Below are 14,269 nucleotides of genomic sequence, written 5' to 3' on the forward strand. Positions count from 1 at the left end.
ATGTACCGAACTACTCTCGATAACCAGTATGATAACTAGTATGCTTCCATTTGTCAAGTATATGAGGCTTCTTGAAGGCAGTAGAAGCAATTATTTGTGCAACTATCATGTATGGATTAAGAAAGACGGGCAACATTTTTTTCCTTTTGCTAAAGAAAAACGCAAAATAGGCCACAATGGACGGTACCCTGAACCCTAACCAGCCTATTAAAGCCTTGCGATGTCAGATTATACTCTTATGAACTCTAATTTTCCACTTTGGATTGACAAATCCTGTGCCACCCTCTTTATCGCAGTATACGTGTTGATGACAAAGCTACGAATTTCTGTTTTCCACGGGAGGCAACATCTAAAGGTGGTTGTTGCTGCAACCTAGACAACGGTGGGTGAACTTAAAAAGAGGCATTAGAAGCATGGGAAGGACTGCAACTTAACTGTAAAAATTAGACCATGCCATGGAGAGGACCCAAGTGCACACCAGTTACCTTATACAACAACAATCCAAGTCAAATGATGCTTCCTCCAAGTCTACAATTTTGTTTAGCATGATATGTCATAACTGCAATTTGTAATGGACCTGCTAGTAAATGTGGAGTAAGATGCAAACTGAATGTCAAAAATATCAAACATGAGGATATATCCACAAAAGACACATATTAGGTTTGTCATAGATGGATTCCAAAATGGCAAATACAGAAAATATCCATTACATAATTATTGATCCTGTTAATCTTTGTTATGATGGCGGTCCCCAGCGACAGTATGATATGCAGTTTATATACATAAGGCTGATAGAGGAACTTCCAGAAAACAGCATCACATGTACGGCCTAGATGCCCATCTATCTTCAAATCTTCCAAGTGAATACTCCATAGCTGGCACCTCAGTTAAGTGTAGATGATCAGGCTCTATGCCATAATCTGTCAGTGGCCTGTGCTCAAGAATCTCGTCATGTTGTTGCACAAACTCTGGAATTTCAACTTGTCCTTTCTTTATGTCATCCCATAGATACTGCAAACGGCTGATGTATTTGATTTTCCAATACAAGCTGCAAAGAATTGAATGTCAAACAAAATCAGCATGACTCAAGAAAATGTGCTGATTATTGCACATAAACACTTATCCAAACAACAAATTAAAATTCATCTTTCTTTCTGAAGAGCAGACTTGTCCAGCATGTATGCATGTATATAATCTGTTATAGCCAGAAAGCAGCATTCATTCGCACAAATCTATACATTTCTATTACAACTCTACTCCCCAAATTCTCGTGATTTTGCAAAGGATACACCATAAAGTATATTCAAGAAAGAGAAACCATAAAACTTTTTAAGTTTTGGATATTTTCTCTAAATTGTTTACGTCAATAATCCAGATATGCCCAAAGATTCCACTGTACATATAACAGGATGCAACACAAAGCTTCCACAGGAAGGGAGATCCATCCCCTACCTCATGTGGATAAATATGTCTCCCACTTAAGGGAAGAACTAGGGCAATAAACTAAGAGATCATGAGAGACACCATTGCAATTTGAAGGAGATGAATGAGAAGATACAAGGCATCAAGCAGGGTTCTTCCTGCAAATCAAAAAGTAAAAGGTCTAACAATAAGTTTGGAAGCTTAACTCCTTAACAAAAAGTCGATATTTGTCAAGGCACAAAATAACATATCCACTTGATGCAGCATCATTTGACTTGAAATAAAGGGGGAAGGTTTTGGAGAAAGTATAGTCTCAAGTTTTTCCATGTGACTTCTCTATGTGCAACCTTCTCTTGGATCAAGCTGATCTTCTCTCAATGCAATAATGAGGTGTAGCAGAGCCTGAAGGGTTGTTGGCAAGAGGTAAATTCTTTTGGTCAAACCCTCTGCGCAAATATAATTGAATCTCTTAGTCCTCTAGCGAACAAGGCCTGGCTTTAGGATGAAGCACATAAAATCTTGTTTGTTAGTTTTTCAATTATTTCATTCTAATGTTCCTGGGTTTATAACAGGTATATAGCCATCCTAACCAACGTTAAAGGCACAATAAGGGACTAATTTCTCATGGTCGTTTTTTTAATAACAAATGCATCTACAATTTAGGCTAATCAACAAAACATACATGACTCTAAACAACTGTTCAATCTCTTCTCACACACTTTGTCTCCCTCTTCTTGCCATTCCTCACATATCAACCCACAATATGACCTATTACAGTAACCAGAATCCATAACCATGGCATGCAAAGAAAACCTCAGTCATGCTTTAATGAGACTTTCCACTGAGGGCACACTTCTCTTACACTAACAGGTGCCAAAAGTTGAGTTCCAAAACTTTTGTTTCCAAGGTAACAAAAATAAGTTGTCTCCGGAATCCAGTGGCTTTTGAAATAATTTTGGAGGCAAAAAAGCTCTGGATTTCATTATAGATCTAAAAAGGCGGCTCAGTGCATGAAGCTCCTTCCATTGCAGGGTCTGATGAAGGCTATAAATACAGTCTTATGCCTGTGTGCAGAGAGGCTGTTTCCATATTTCGAAACCATGACCTCTAGGTTACGATGAAGCAACCTTACCATTACACCAAGACCCAATCTCATTATAGATCTAACAAATCTAGTTGATAAGAGACCTCCTACTATCCACACATTACATGAACTCTATCTGATTCTCAGATTGGCCTAATAAAGTTGGTGCTTCTGCTGACTGTAGCTTAAGGCACATAATAATCATGGCCTGAAATTGTGTATACTTTAATACCACAAAATTCAAGAAGGAAATGTTAGGCCTAGAGCAGATGTTAGTTTGCATCATGGCATATAGCTAGTACACTGATGAGCAGTTCATCATCACAGAAGGGTAATCTACACAAACAATACACTAAAATCTGTGTACAAAATCATCGTAAAAAAAGAATACATCAATAAATAGCATAGTAATCCTGTCTAGGCTGTGACTTAGCAATATAATAGGCTACTACCATGCAATAAAACTGGTGTGTCAAGTATGAGAATGCTCGTTTCATACACAACTAGATGCTTTGTGTTTTCAAAAATTAATCATATTAAACTAAAATACAGTTTATCATAGTAACCTTAGCAAAACACCCAAATTGAATGGAACCTTGCCATTTTTTAATTTTGTTCTCTATTACATTATTGTGGATGATCATTAGGAAATTCATTTCATTGAGCCGTACAACCTTATAATTGACTTAGAAATTTTAAATGATGGAATTTCTAAGCTTTGTAGAATCATTGAACAACAAATTAGATTGTCTGTTTGAATTATTTAGAGAAGAAAACATACTTCATTGGTTAATCAGGATAGGAGAGTAAAAGCACAGACAAATAACTAAACAACAAAATGCCAAGATACCAAATAAAGGATGAATTTTTTTAACAAGGATGTATTGGTAAAGTTAATTGCTGCAGAATAAATGTGTCATACATCAGATACTGCAATCCCTACTATCTAATTCAATGGAAATCTGTCAAATATAACATGTCAATATTATGCATGAAGAAATCTAGCATCAGAATTGCATGAGAAACAAAAGACTTCCTACTTCCTCGTCAATACTTTGCAACTGAAACTAGTCTCTGTTGCATTCATGAGGTAATGATCTTATAGTCCTTGTTACACAGGATTTGAACCATAGACCTCCTCCAAGGGCAAGCCCTTAGGGAAGATATGCCAACTAAGTGAGCTAACAATTGTTGGTGATGATCTTATAGTTCTTAAGCGATGATCATTGAGTTCTTAAGTAATGACCTTATAGGTTGTAGAAATCTCCTTGACTGATAAGAAATGACACCAACTATTAAGGTTTGAATTTGAAAATTTGCAACAGATATAAGATACAAAAAAGAAATATCGGAAAAATGATGATTCTCAGCAGTAGAAGCCACTCACCAAAACAGTACTTCATAAGTGAAAGATCCCAACAATGATTTCCAATTTCTCCTGTTTTATGCAACCATCATGTGCTTTCGTGGTTCTACTTAAGCTTAAAAATGTATGCATAACAGGAAAATTTATTTAATAAACAAAATAGGAAGGATATATTAGTTTCTTTTCCTTTCTTTTTTGGATAAGAGGATGAACATATTTTTGGTCATTTAATCAAATTTCAATCTTTTCATCAGGCTCAAAAGCAGACATGCATTTGAAATTCTAATTATCAATCAAAGAGTCAACCATTTCATAAGAACAAGGGATTATAAGAAAATTAATGATTATCTCATTCATTAGGAAAAATTGGATCATTATATTAGCCATTCAAGGATGGCCTTATGGCCCCTTATTTATTCCATACCATCACAACTCGTCCACTTCATTCACCTCATTAGTTAGAAAGAAAAGAAGGAAAAGCTTCTAAAAAACTGTTCGTATATTCTAGACCACCAACTACATAATGCAATCACTTTATTACCACATAAAGAAGGCAACAGTGGAAACATACTCGAATAATTTATTTGAGGTTTGCAACCAGAACATTAAGCTATGGCATTAGCCTCAGTGTGAATTGATAGAATTTCATATAAGAGAGTTGAAATCTTAAGAAAAAAACAAAAGACAAAACAAAAACAAAAAGATGATAGCAAGGTTTGCTGTACCGGTACCGGACGGCGTGCCGGTGCCGGACCGTACTGTACCAACACACGGTACGCCCAGGCGTACTGGTCCGGTACCGGTACATAATTTTTTTCGATTTTCAATTTTTTTTTTTTAGATTTTTAAAGTTAATAATTGATAAATATAACCTCAATATGGCATTATATTGCATATTATTGACATATTTAGATTCAATTTGGAGTTAGGTTACGGTACAAAGACTCTTGATCCAAAATTTCAAACATATATTTATTTACATTATATTTCAACTATGTCATCTTAAAACTAAAGAAAAAATATATAAAATACGTATTAAAATGTATCTAAATATTTAAGTACAAAGCACAATAACTGAAATACGAACCTTAAGATGTACTCTGCATTTAATTTCTTATCGAGTGTCTGTGACGCTCGTAGATATCTGGATTATCAACATAGTCTGAAGGGACATCAGTCCAACCCTCTAGCCAAGCTGCACCATACTCTCGAATATTCATCATCCCATAAGACATCCTCTCTGGATTGTAAAACATCTCAGACCTCTCGCTAAAATTCTGATTCTGAGAAGTATCCTCGAGATGATGGTACGATTGTGGAGGAGCCCATCCAAATATGCCAGTAGCAAAATCTGATTCGTAAGATGCTCCAGACTGCATAGGGTAGTAACCACTAGAAGATGATGTCTCGGATGCACCATATGCATATGGATCATAAGGTGGTTGCGGATAATAGGATCCATAATGCGAGGATGATCCAGATACATCCATGGACCCTACTCCACATGCAAGATCGTCCGCAGCTGTATCATGTGCTGGATGACCTCTAGGAGCCCGTCGTCTATATGAAATCGACTCCCCACGATCTCTACCGACTCGTCCACCATGATCCCTATCCTGTGTGACATACGTAAACTGAGACTCACCGGTGAATCGAATATCACTCTGTGGCTGTGTCTCATAAACGGTGGTCTCTTGTCCTCCAGTTCCTCCCTGATCATCAGATCCATGGCTACTACTACCAGTATCATCATCACTCTCTCTGGTGTCCGTATCTGAACCAGATAGCTCTTGTATTCTCGAGAGTGGTGCACGTACAACTGTCTTTTCCTTTCCCCCCTTGTGCCCCTCTGTGACTGAGTTTCCTGTGATTGGGATGATGGATACCTTCTTGCTGGCTGTCGGGAGGAACGTCTATACATCTCTCACTCGAATTTCTGAGAAGATGTATCGGATAGCGAGTCATGTGATGAATGAGTCCCTTATGTCCCATCAGACGGTGGCTGATCAGCTGAAACCCTATGTGGAATATTTTTTTCTGCCCATTGCTCTGGATCCACCCTGATCTCCCTTGCCACCACACTGGCTGGTCGTGGAGAGGATCCTGGCTCATCAAGCTCTGGCTCCTGCTGCTGACCTGCAAGCCATCCGATGATCGGATCGTCATCCTCATCGGCATAATCATCCAACGTCGGATCAGTGTACTTCAACTGAACTTCCTCCTGAATATATTTTAGCCTCAACCTCATATTGTAGTGAACATATACAAGATCGTCGAGGCATTTTTGTGTCAGACGATTTCTCTGTTTGCTGTGGATAAGGGCGAAAGTGGACCAATTACGCTCACAGCCACTAGCAGAGACCGTCTGAGAAAGAATACGGACAGCCATATGTCTCAAATTTTCTGCTGACGTTTCAAAATGAATCCACCGTTCAGCTACAAAAGCAAAATTACATATCAAATTTGATGATATTATTAAGTAAAATTACATATCAATCTACATTGCTCATTATTGATATGTAATTTACTTGGATTCATCTGCTTTTTGCTTACGACAGCTGATGGAACTCCAAAACTGTCTGATCCCTCTCTAAACTGTTTCGTCTGAAATAAAATATATTTATTATTTATAAATATATCAGATCGAATTCAGTTGAATAATTACATCTGTTTTAAACTAGCATACCTCTTGCAGACATAACGACGCGATTTCTGGATTGGGCACCATTTTATATATGACATTGCGAAGGGCAGCAAGAAGCTCGCTATCTATATCTATCTCCGGAATAGTATACTGAAATTTCGAATTCAAGTAATAAGCTGCAGATAAATTTCAAGACTGATTAAGCACAATTTTATTTTCATGCTTCGAAAAAATATTTTAAAACATTCTTGAATCCAAACTTACCAGCTAGATGCAAATCTCTGCCCATCTGATAGTCCCAACGGCGCTCAATAATGTTAATGAATTCTTGAGCATGCTTGGGATCATTCTCACTGATCTGTTTCTTTGTCCTCTCCATCATGTAATATAGGAAGTCTATCTGGGGGTATCTCTCACTGTCCACGATGCGAAGCACCTCATATAAAGGCTTGATAGCCTTCACTATCTTCTCAGCCCGCTGTCAAAATGACTGACTCGTCACCAAATTTTCCACATGACTTCCATCAGTGCCGGTCCTCGCATATCTGCTCTCCTGTCACTCGACACTGACAAACATCTGACGTAGGACTGTTTTCTTCTGAAGAAGACTATCAAGTGCTATGTAGTTGGTAGCAAACCGTGTGAAATCCGATCGTAAGATCTCCCCCCAGTATACGTCCGCATCAATGAAAGAACCCATGTGTAGTTGTAGATGAATCTAGTAATGGTCTGGGCAATCTCCACTACCTGCTGCACCCTGCGAATCTTTTCGATATCTATCAATATAAGATCAATGCAATGTGCAGCACATGGGGTCCAGTATATCTGCGATCGCTGCTCCATCAGCAACTCTCCGACAGCCTTATATTGTGGTCCGTTATCTGTGATGACCTGCACGACATGCTGCTCACCCACTGAATCAATCGCCTCCTCCATCAGACCAAGGATATATGTGGCATCGTGCATCTTATCTGAAGCATCGATTGATTTATGAAAAAATATTTTTTCATCACAGTATGTCAAAAAATTAATGATGCTCCACCTAGTAGGACTTGTCCAACCATCACACATCACTATCAGACCATATGTAGGCCATTTATTTTTGTAAGAAGCAATCCATCTCTGCAGATCCTCCTTATTGCTGTCAAGAAGCTGACCATAGATGTCCTTAGGTCCTGGAGGATCTACACCCTGACCGGCAGCCTTTATGGCTGAAATAGTATATCGATAGTAAGGATTGGCTGCTGCATTTACTGGAATATGGCTGAAATGAAATCATGATCCAATAGCTCGCCATATATCCTTCTTCTTATCTTTTTTCAGCATACTGTCAATTCTCTGCTGCTTTGAATCATTGCTGGGCAAAGCATGTGGATCCAAATCCTGAATGCTGGCTCCTGCTGGAATATCTCTGGAGGATCTCCTCCTACTGCCAAAAGCTCCCAACAAAGAAGATATGCTGCGTCTGCTCCCTCTACCACCAGGCTCTCTGACTGAGGTAGTCCTCCTTAACTCGAATTCTCCCCTATCAGTCGCTGATCCAGATCCTGATTCGTAGTATGATGGTCCGAATCGCTCTCTGTACCGGACCATCTCCTCCTGCTGGTACTGATCCGCCAAGTTCGCTTGAATGGCAACCTCAATCTGTACCTCCTCATCTGGAGCAGAAGCCTCCTCTGACTCTCTAGAGTGATAAGAAGGTGGCTCTGCAGCTCGACGGTCTACTTCGATCTTTTTCTACTTTACCCTTTCCTTCGCTGCTTTCGAATCAGCAAAGTACTTTTTCATCAATTGTCGGACTTTTTGCGGATATTTCCGACACGGACACATCAGGATAACCACCAGCTAGATGCTGCTTCAACCTAATCACCCCTCCTTCTTTGAACTCTGTGTTGCACCATTTGCATCTCCAATGATGCCAAGCCGAGAGCATCTCGTCATGATCCCAACTGATGTCACGCTCTGAATCTTTCTTCTTACTCATTTCTGCAAGTATAACAAAATACTAATTATTTTGAATTACCTGTAATATAACACTAATTACATATATTTTTTATTTGATAATATTTTTTACTATTTAAATATTTACAAAAAGAATTTCAAAAAAATCTCAAGTTAGATTCAAATATTTCAATTGTTTTGAATCATTCTAAACATTATTCTCAATTTCAAAACTAACACTGATTTTTTATTTTTTTAATTTTTTAATAATTTTTATATAAATAAATATATACTATAAAATAGCTGATTAATTAAAGTGAACGAACGTCATGCTCTAAATTTTTTTCTTATAAATATATGCAAGTACAACAAAACACGATAGTTTAATGATAATTAAAATAATTATATATAATTTTAAAATAATTTTAATAATTATTTTAAAATTTATAAATTTAAAATAAATATGTTATATACTTCAAATAATATTTTTAAATTAACTAAAATATAACACTATTTTTATATATTTTTTATTTTATAATTAAATTTTTTAATTTAAATAATTAAAAAAATAATTTTTTTATTTCAAATATTTGAAAAAAAATTGAAATTAGATTTAAGTAGCTTGAATCATTCTAAACATGATTTCCAAACTCTGATTCTTTTTTCTAAAATTTAATTTTTTTTAATTTTTAAATAAATAAATATTTAAAAAATATATAATTAACAAAAATTAACAATTTTGGTGTCATCGTGTAGATCTTCCAAAAATTTATCACATATAATTAAATCATACCAAAATCACAAAATTTTGACATGATTTTTTCTTATTTTCATTCTTTCTCATTCTTATCCTATTTTTAACAACAAAAATTAAAAAAAATATATTTACTAAGAAAATAACATATTATCTTACCTCCGGCCAAAAATCAGCCTCTCCTCAAACCACTCCTACAATTTGACGGAGTTTTTTCCTTTTTTTCTAATTTTTCGGAGGTCTCAACGGTTTCGTTGAGACCTTCATAAACTTCGGATCCTCGGGAGTTCTCTGAGAAGTTCTCAGAGAACTCTTAAGACTCAATGATTTAAGTCTTTGACCCCACCCCCCTCCCCCCCTCTCCCCTCCCCACTTTATTCATGTGGGCATGTCGGTACGGTTCGGTTCACGTCGAACCGGACCGAACCGATCCATACCGTCCGATTTTGGGCGGTATGGATGCGAACCGAGCGGTTCGGGGCGGTTCAAGAAAAATTTCGAAAAAAGGATCCGAACCAGACCGGCAAATTGCCGGTCCGGCTCGGTACTCCTCGTACCGGGAGGTTCAGCCCGGTACGGCGAACCCTGGATGATAGTCATAAATCAGTAAAATTTTTGCATGCACTGTGGCTTTTGTTGGTAAAATAACAAATAAGCATATAGCCTTTATTTCAGTAAATGAAAAGATGTGAGCATTCACAATTCATTTTTATACTCTTTTCCTCTTGGATGTAACACACCTACAAATATTTAGAGATGTTCTAAAGTATCTAAACTATTACGAGAAAAACTAAGAGAAGTTCATTAGTTTATTATACTTCTATGTAAATTAGTGTACGTCCCATCTATATGTTCTTTCAACATATCTATTACAATTAATAACATAAAAAAATTAAGACAATAATGTTTTAAAGAGAAATGCCAGCATGACACTCAAGTTACTAGCTACAAGTTACCAAATGAAAAGAAAGAGCCTTGTGCTTGTCAATATATAATTCAGAAAGAAATTATAAGTTGAAGGTAGATTTCATAATGAACAAGTAGCCTAAAAATTCTGTTAACCTAGGATTTGTTGTTACATTTTACTATGGTAAAGAAAACCAAACTACGGCATCAAGTTACTTGATCACATCTTTTCATTCCATGTACTATTTTGTCACCATGTTAAAAAAATTCTAGAACTCCAATTTTAATGGACACTCCAGAACAGACTTCCACACTTCCACTAAATGAGGTTGAAAGCAAATTACATTGATCAAAGTTTTGATTTTTGAAGATTCCCCATATGTATGTTAAAAATTTATTTGAAAGCTAGTCAGGTGACTTACAAATGTTTCACCTAATGCATTGTCTTGTATTACATAATACTTTTATGTAAAAGCTACTAAAAGAACTCCAGTACGCTTGTGACTGACCAAAGCATAATGATCAAAGGTTGATAAAAAATTTTGACAAGGGATAATACACCTTTCAGCTATCTGCGTGCACTGCTAAGACAGTTAAGTAATCATATCATACTAATGAATTCTCTGTCAACTTCTATAAATTCTTTGTTCCTTAAAAATCAATGTTATCTTCAAGCAAAGCTCAGCTAAACTAGTACTGGTTGGCAAAAAATTCAAGAGCCATATGGAACTACTGACCCTCCACTTAAGAACAGGCGTCCAAGTGTGGCAAAAACCAGCCTGGAACGGAGCCCTGGGTGCAAAAAGTACACAACCTGCAGCCTTTCCTTGTAGTCAGAAGGAAGCTCCTCATACACCCACCTCAAGATTGACATCCCAGGGTTGTTATCCTCAGACTGCACTGTGCTGTGCATGTATACAATGCAGAAAGGACCATCTGGCAGTTCTGTGCTTAGTTTGTAAAATACATACCTCTTCAAACGCTCCCCGTTAATAATTGGAGCTGGAAATTGGAAAGAAAGATGCTTTTCAGAAGTAAAGAATTCAATTGCAAATATTAATATTAATAAACAAAACAAAGCAAAGACAAAGACTTTGATATACAAGATACTAAAATTTGAATTTCTGCTAAGATATTCCCATTTTTTGGTAGCTTAAACGGAAAAAAAGGTATATTGATGTAAGATCCCAAATTACAAAAGATCCTGGAACACTTCCTACTTCTTACTTCCCCACCTAAAATCACCTAAAAAATTATACTAAATCAAGCACTAATCTTTACAAATTTTCTACTTGAAGGAGGAGCAGGGGCTGGGGGGACAGTGTCTGAGAGAGGGGATTATGAATAAAAGACTGAATCTTCCCCATATTGTTCTCAAAATTACTTGAATGGAAGCAGAGAAGAGATGCAAAAATCTCAAAGCAAAAAAGTTTCTACAAATCCTATAATGACTGGAAACAAGGGAAGGAGGTTTCTTGCCTTGCTGCCTTTCCCTTTCCATTGCCAGCCTTCCATCCATGGTCGCTAAATGATGGAGGGGTCTGGAGACGACATTGCCCCTTTTGAAACCTAGCTAGAGATATCATTTTTAGCCCCACCAGCCAGGTGCTGACCTCCTTCCATTTTTATGCTGGCCAACCCCTCCAGACTGGCTTTTCCATTTTGGCTGCCCAAGAGGAGGGCGGCCTTACCCCCTTTTTCTTGTTCATGCATCCCCATGGATCGAGATGCAATGGCAGACAGAGGGGAGCTCAAGATTGCCACGTGCCCATCTTTTCTTGCTCCCCATCATTATTTTGAATAAAGGAAGGCCTTCCTCTACCTCCCACCACAGCCAAGCCCACTGCAATCTCTTCTTCCTCTCCTCTATGCCTAACCACAGCAGCCTCACAATCACCATCACCACCTCTTCCCTCTTCACCACCTCCATCCACTACCTCAAACCACTGCCACAGCACCAAACAGAGGGGTCACTATTTTTAATGAGACCAATCGGCCTCCTTCCATCTCCACTCCCAAAACCTCCACCTATAGAGTCACAACCCCTGATTTAGAAGGTTTCTAGGTTGTAGAACCTCAGATGGGCTCCACAAACTAGGAGACCCTTCGTATGCCCAAGAGTTTAAAATGATATCCGTGTTGGCTTTAGAGGAAAACCTAACTGCTAACGCATCCTGTCTAGGTCATGCCTAATCTGGTTGGAGAGTTTATCTTATGCTTTGTGAGTCAAGCTGCGAGTACCGCTACCATTAGTATTTTTATCATACATATGAATTGATTTATTCTATACCTCCATTCAAAAAATAATCTAAGTATTTGAAAATATTTAATTATTTATTGAAATTTATATTTATATTTAAAGTATACATCATACATGCTCAGCATATAAATGAATTCTAAAATATTGGATCCAACATGACATGATTTACTTGGAGCTGAACTGAATTTTTGCTGCGTCAAAATAAGCATTGATTTAATCAATTATGATATTTGCTGTCTAGTCCGACAATGATTACATGAGTTTGAAATCTAGTCTTCTTTCGGATCTTTAGTGGAGCGATCATTGATACATGCTGATTGACAGCATACTATAGTAAGAATTTAGTTTTCTTATGAGCATGCCAATAGAACGATCATTGGTACATGCTATTTGCAAGCATGTTTTCCATATGATTTCAGAGCTAATTTCCTTTCAAGTCTTCAATGAGACAATTACTAGCACATGCTAACTGATGGTATGTTGTAGTTAGAAGTTACCACTCTTCTAAAACTTGCCACGGACTGATTATGACCATCATGAAGATTAGAAGAGAGAGTGGATGGTTTATCTACATTGATTTGTAAAATTTACCTTTTGATCAGAAGCATTAAATATTTTGAAATTTATATTTATAAACATATTTTGCATCATGTATTCATCATCATGCTTTTATTTACAATTGAAAATCTTATATTATGAAAATTGATATTTCATACATAATATACTTGATCCAACTAAGGGAAAGGTGATTTACTTGGCTATTAGCTCACTTTTTACTTCTCTAGTCCTTTTCAGACACCGATGAATAACGTGGATGGGATTATGGAACTAAGAGTAGGAGAATTAGAATCTAGGAGTTGCCTTCTTTTGTTTCAAATAAAATGCTATGTGAATGATATTTTATCAGATCCACAACCAATGTTGATTTTATATTATGAATTTTTAATATTTTAAGAATTCTCCGAGTGCTGTAGTTTTACCTAGACTGATTTTATGCATGAAAATACCCGGAAATTTCACTTAGGCCTTGCATGTTCTATGGGTCAAACCCCGCAGGATGTGTGGCCATTTGTCACATGCCGCTAGTGCTAGTGCGATGGGTGTGACAAATCCAACTTCAATCCCAGAAAAATCCTAAACCTTGAACTTAAAAAAAATTAAAAAAGCAACTTAGATTTATAGCACAGAAAACGTTTGTAGAGAATAAGTAGAAGCACATCAAACAATTAAAGTTTCAAAGAAAGCTCTCTATCCACTTCAAAATAATGAAAAAAATAAATAAATTTAAGCAACAAATCCTACCCCTATACGAATCGGAAAAGATAAGGGTGATGACAAAGAAGTGGGATTCGATTCGGCGAACCTGGGAAGTACTTTCCGACTATCCGAAGGATGCGGTCGCCGGCCATATCGGAACCCTGGACGTGGAAGAACTGGAGGGCTTCCAGATCGGAGAAATCCTCGTTCCCGGCGGCGATCAGGTTGGACGGGCAGTCGTGCCACACCTCGTCGTCGTCGTCCCGGGCCTGGCGGCGCTCCGCCGGCGAGAGGAGGGAGCAGGCGTCGACGCCGAGGTCCGACGCCAGCACCACCACCGAGAACTCCTCGCCCGAGCTTCGCGCCATTGCCGTCGAACAGCTTCGCCCCTTTCCTTCGCTCTCGGCCTCCCTGCTGCTATCTATTTCAGTATGACGCTATTTTACTTAAAACCTAAAATCCAAGTGCTGTAAAATTAACATTAGATTGGTAGGAAGATTTTTTTTTTCCGAAAATAACATTGAGCAAGGAAGTTATTTTTTAAAAATAAAATTTTAGTATGATGGAACATAAAAAAATAATTTATTACATAATAGTTTATATTTAATTGAGTATTTTTTTTAAAAAAATATATT

The 14,269-nt window shown here is 37.3% G+C and overlaps 1 protein-coding gene across 1 annotated transcript; it reads right to left on the reverse strand.

Annotated features, from left to right (window-relative positions):
• Positions 1-637: 637 nt before the first annotated feature.
• LOC105035621 (uncharacterized) lies at positions 638-14,065 on the reverse strand. Its single transcript, XM_010911231.3, has 3 exons — positions 13,741-14,065; positions 10,855-11,119; positions 638-1,048 (listed from the first exon to the last, which is right to left on the reverse strand). The coding sequence occupies exons 1-3, from the start codon at positions 14,000-14,002 to the stop codon at positions 817-819; spliced, it is 759 nt and encodes a 252-aa protein (XP_010909533.1). The 5' UTR covers positions 14,003-14,065; the 3' UTR covers positions 638-816.
• Between the last annotated feature and the right edge of the window lie 204 nt (positions 14,066-14,269).

The sequence above is a fragment of the Elaeis guineensis genome, chromosome 5 (genome assembly GCF_000442705.2).
Source record: "Elaeis guineensis isolate ETL-2024a chromosome 5, EG11, whole genome shotgun sequence".
Lineage (NCBI taxonomy): Eukaryota > Viridiplantae > Streptophyta > Magnoliopsida > Arecales > Arecaceae > Elaeis > Elaeis guineensis.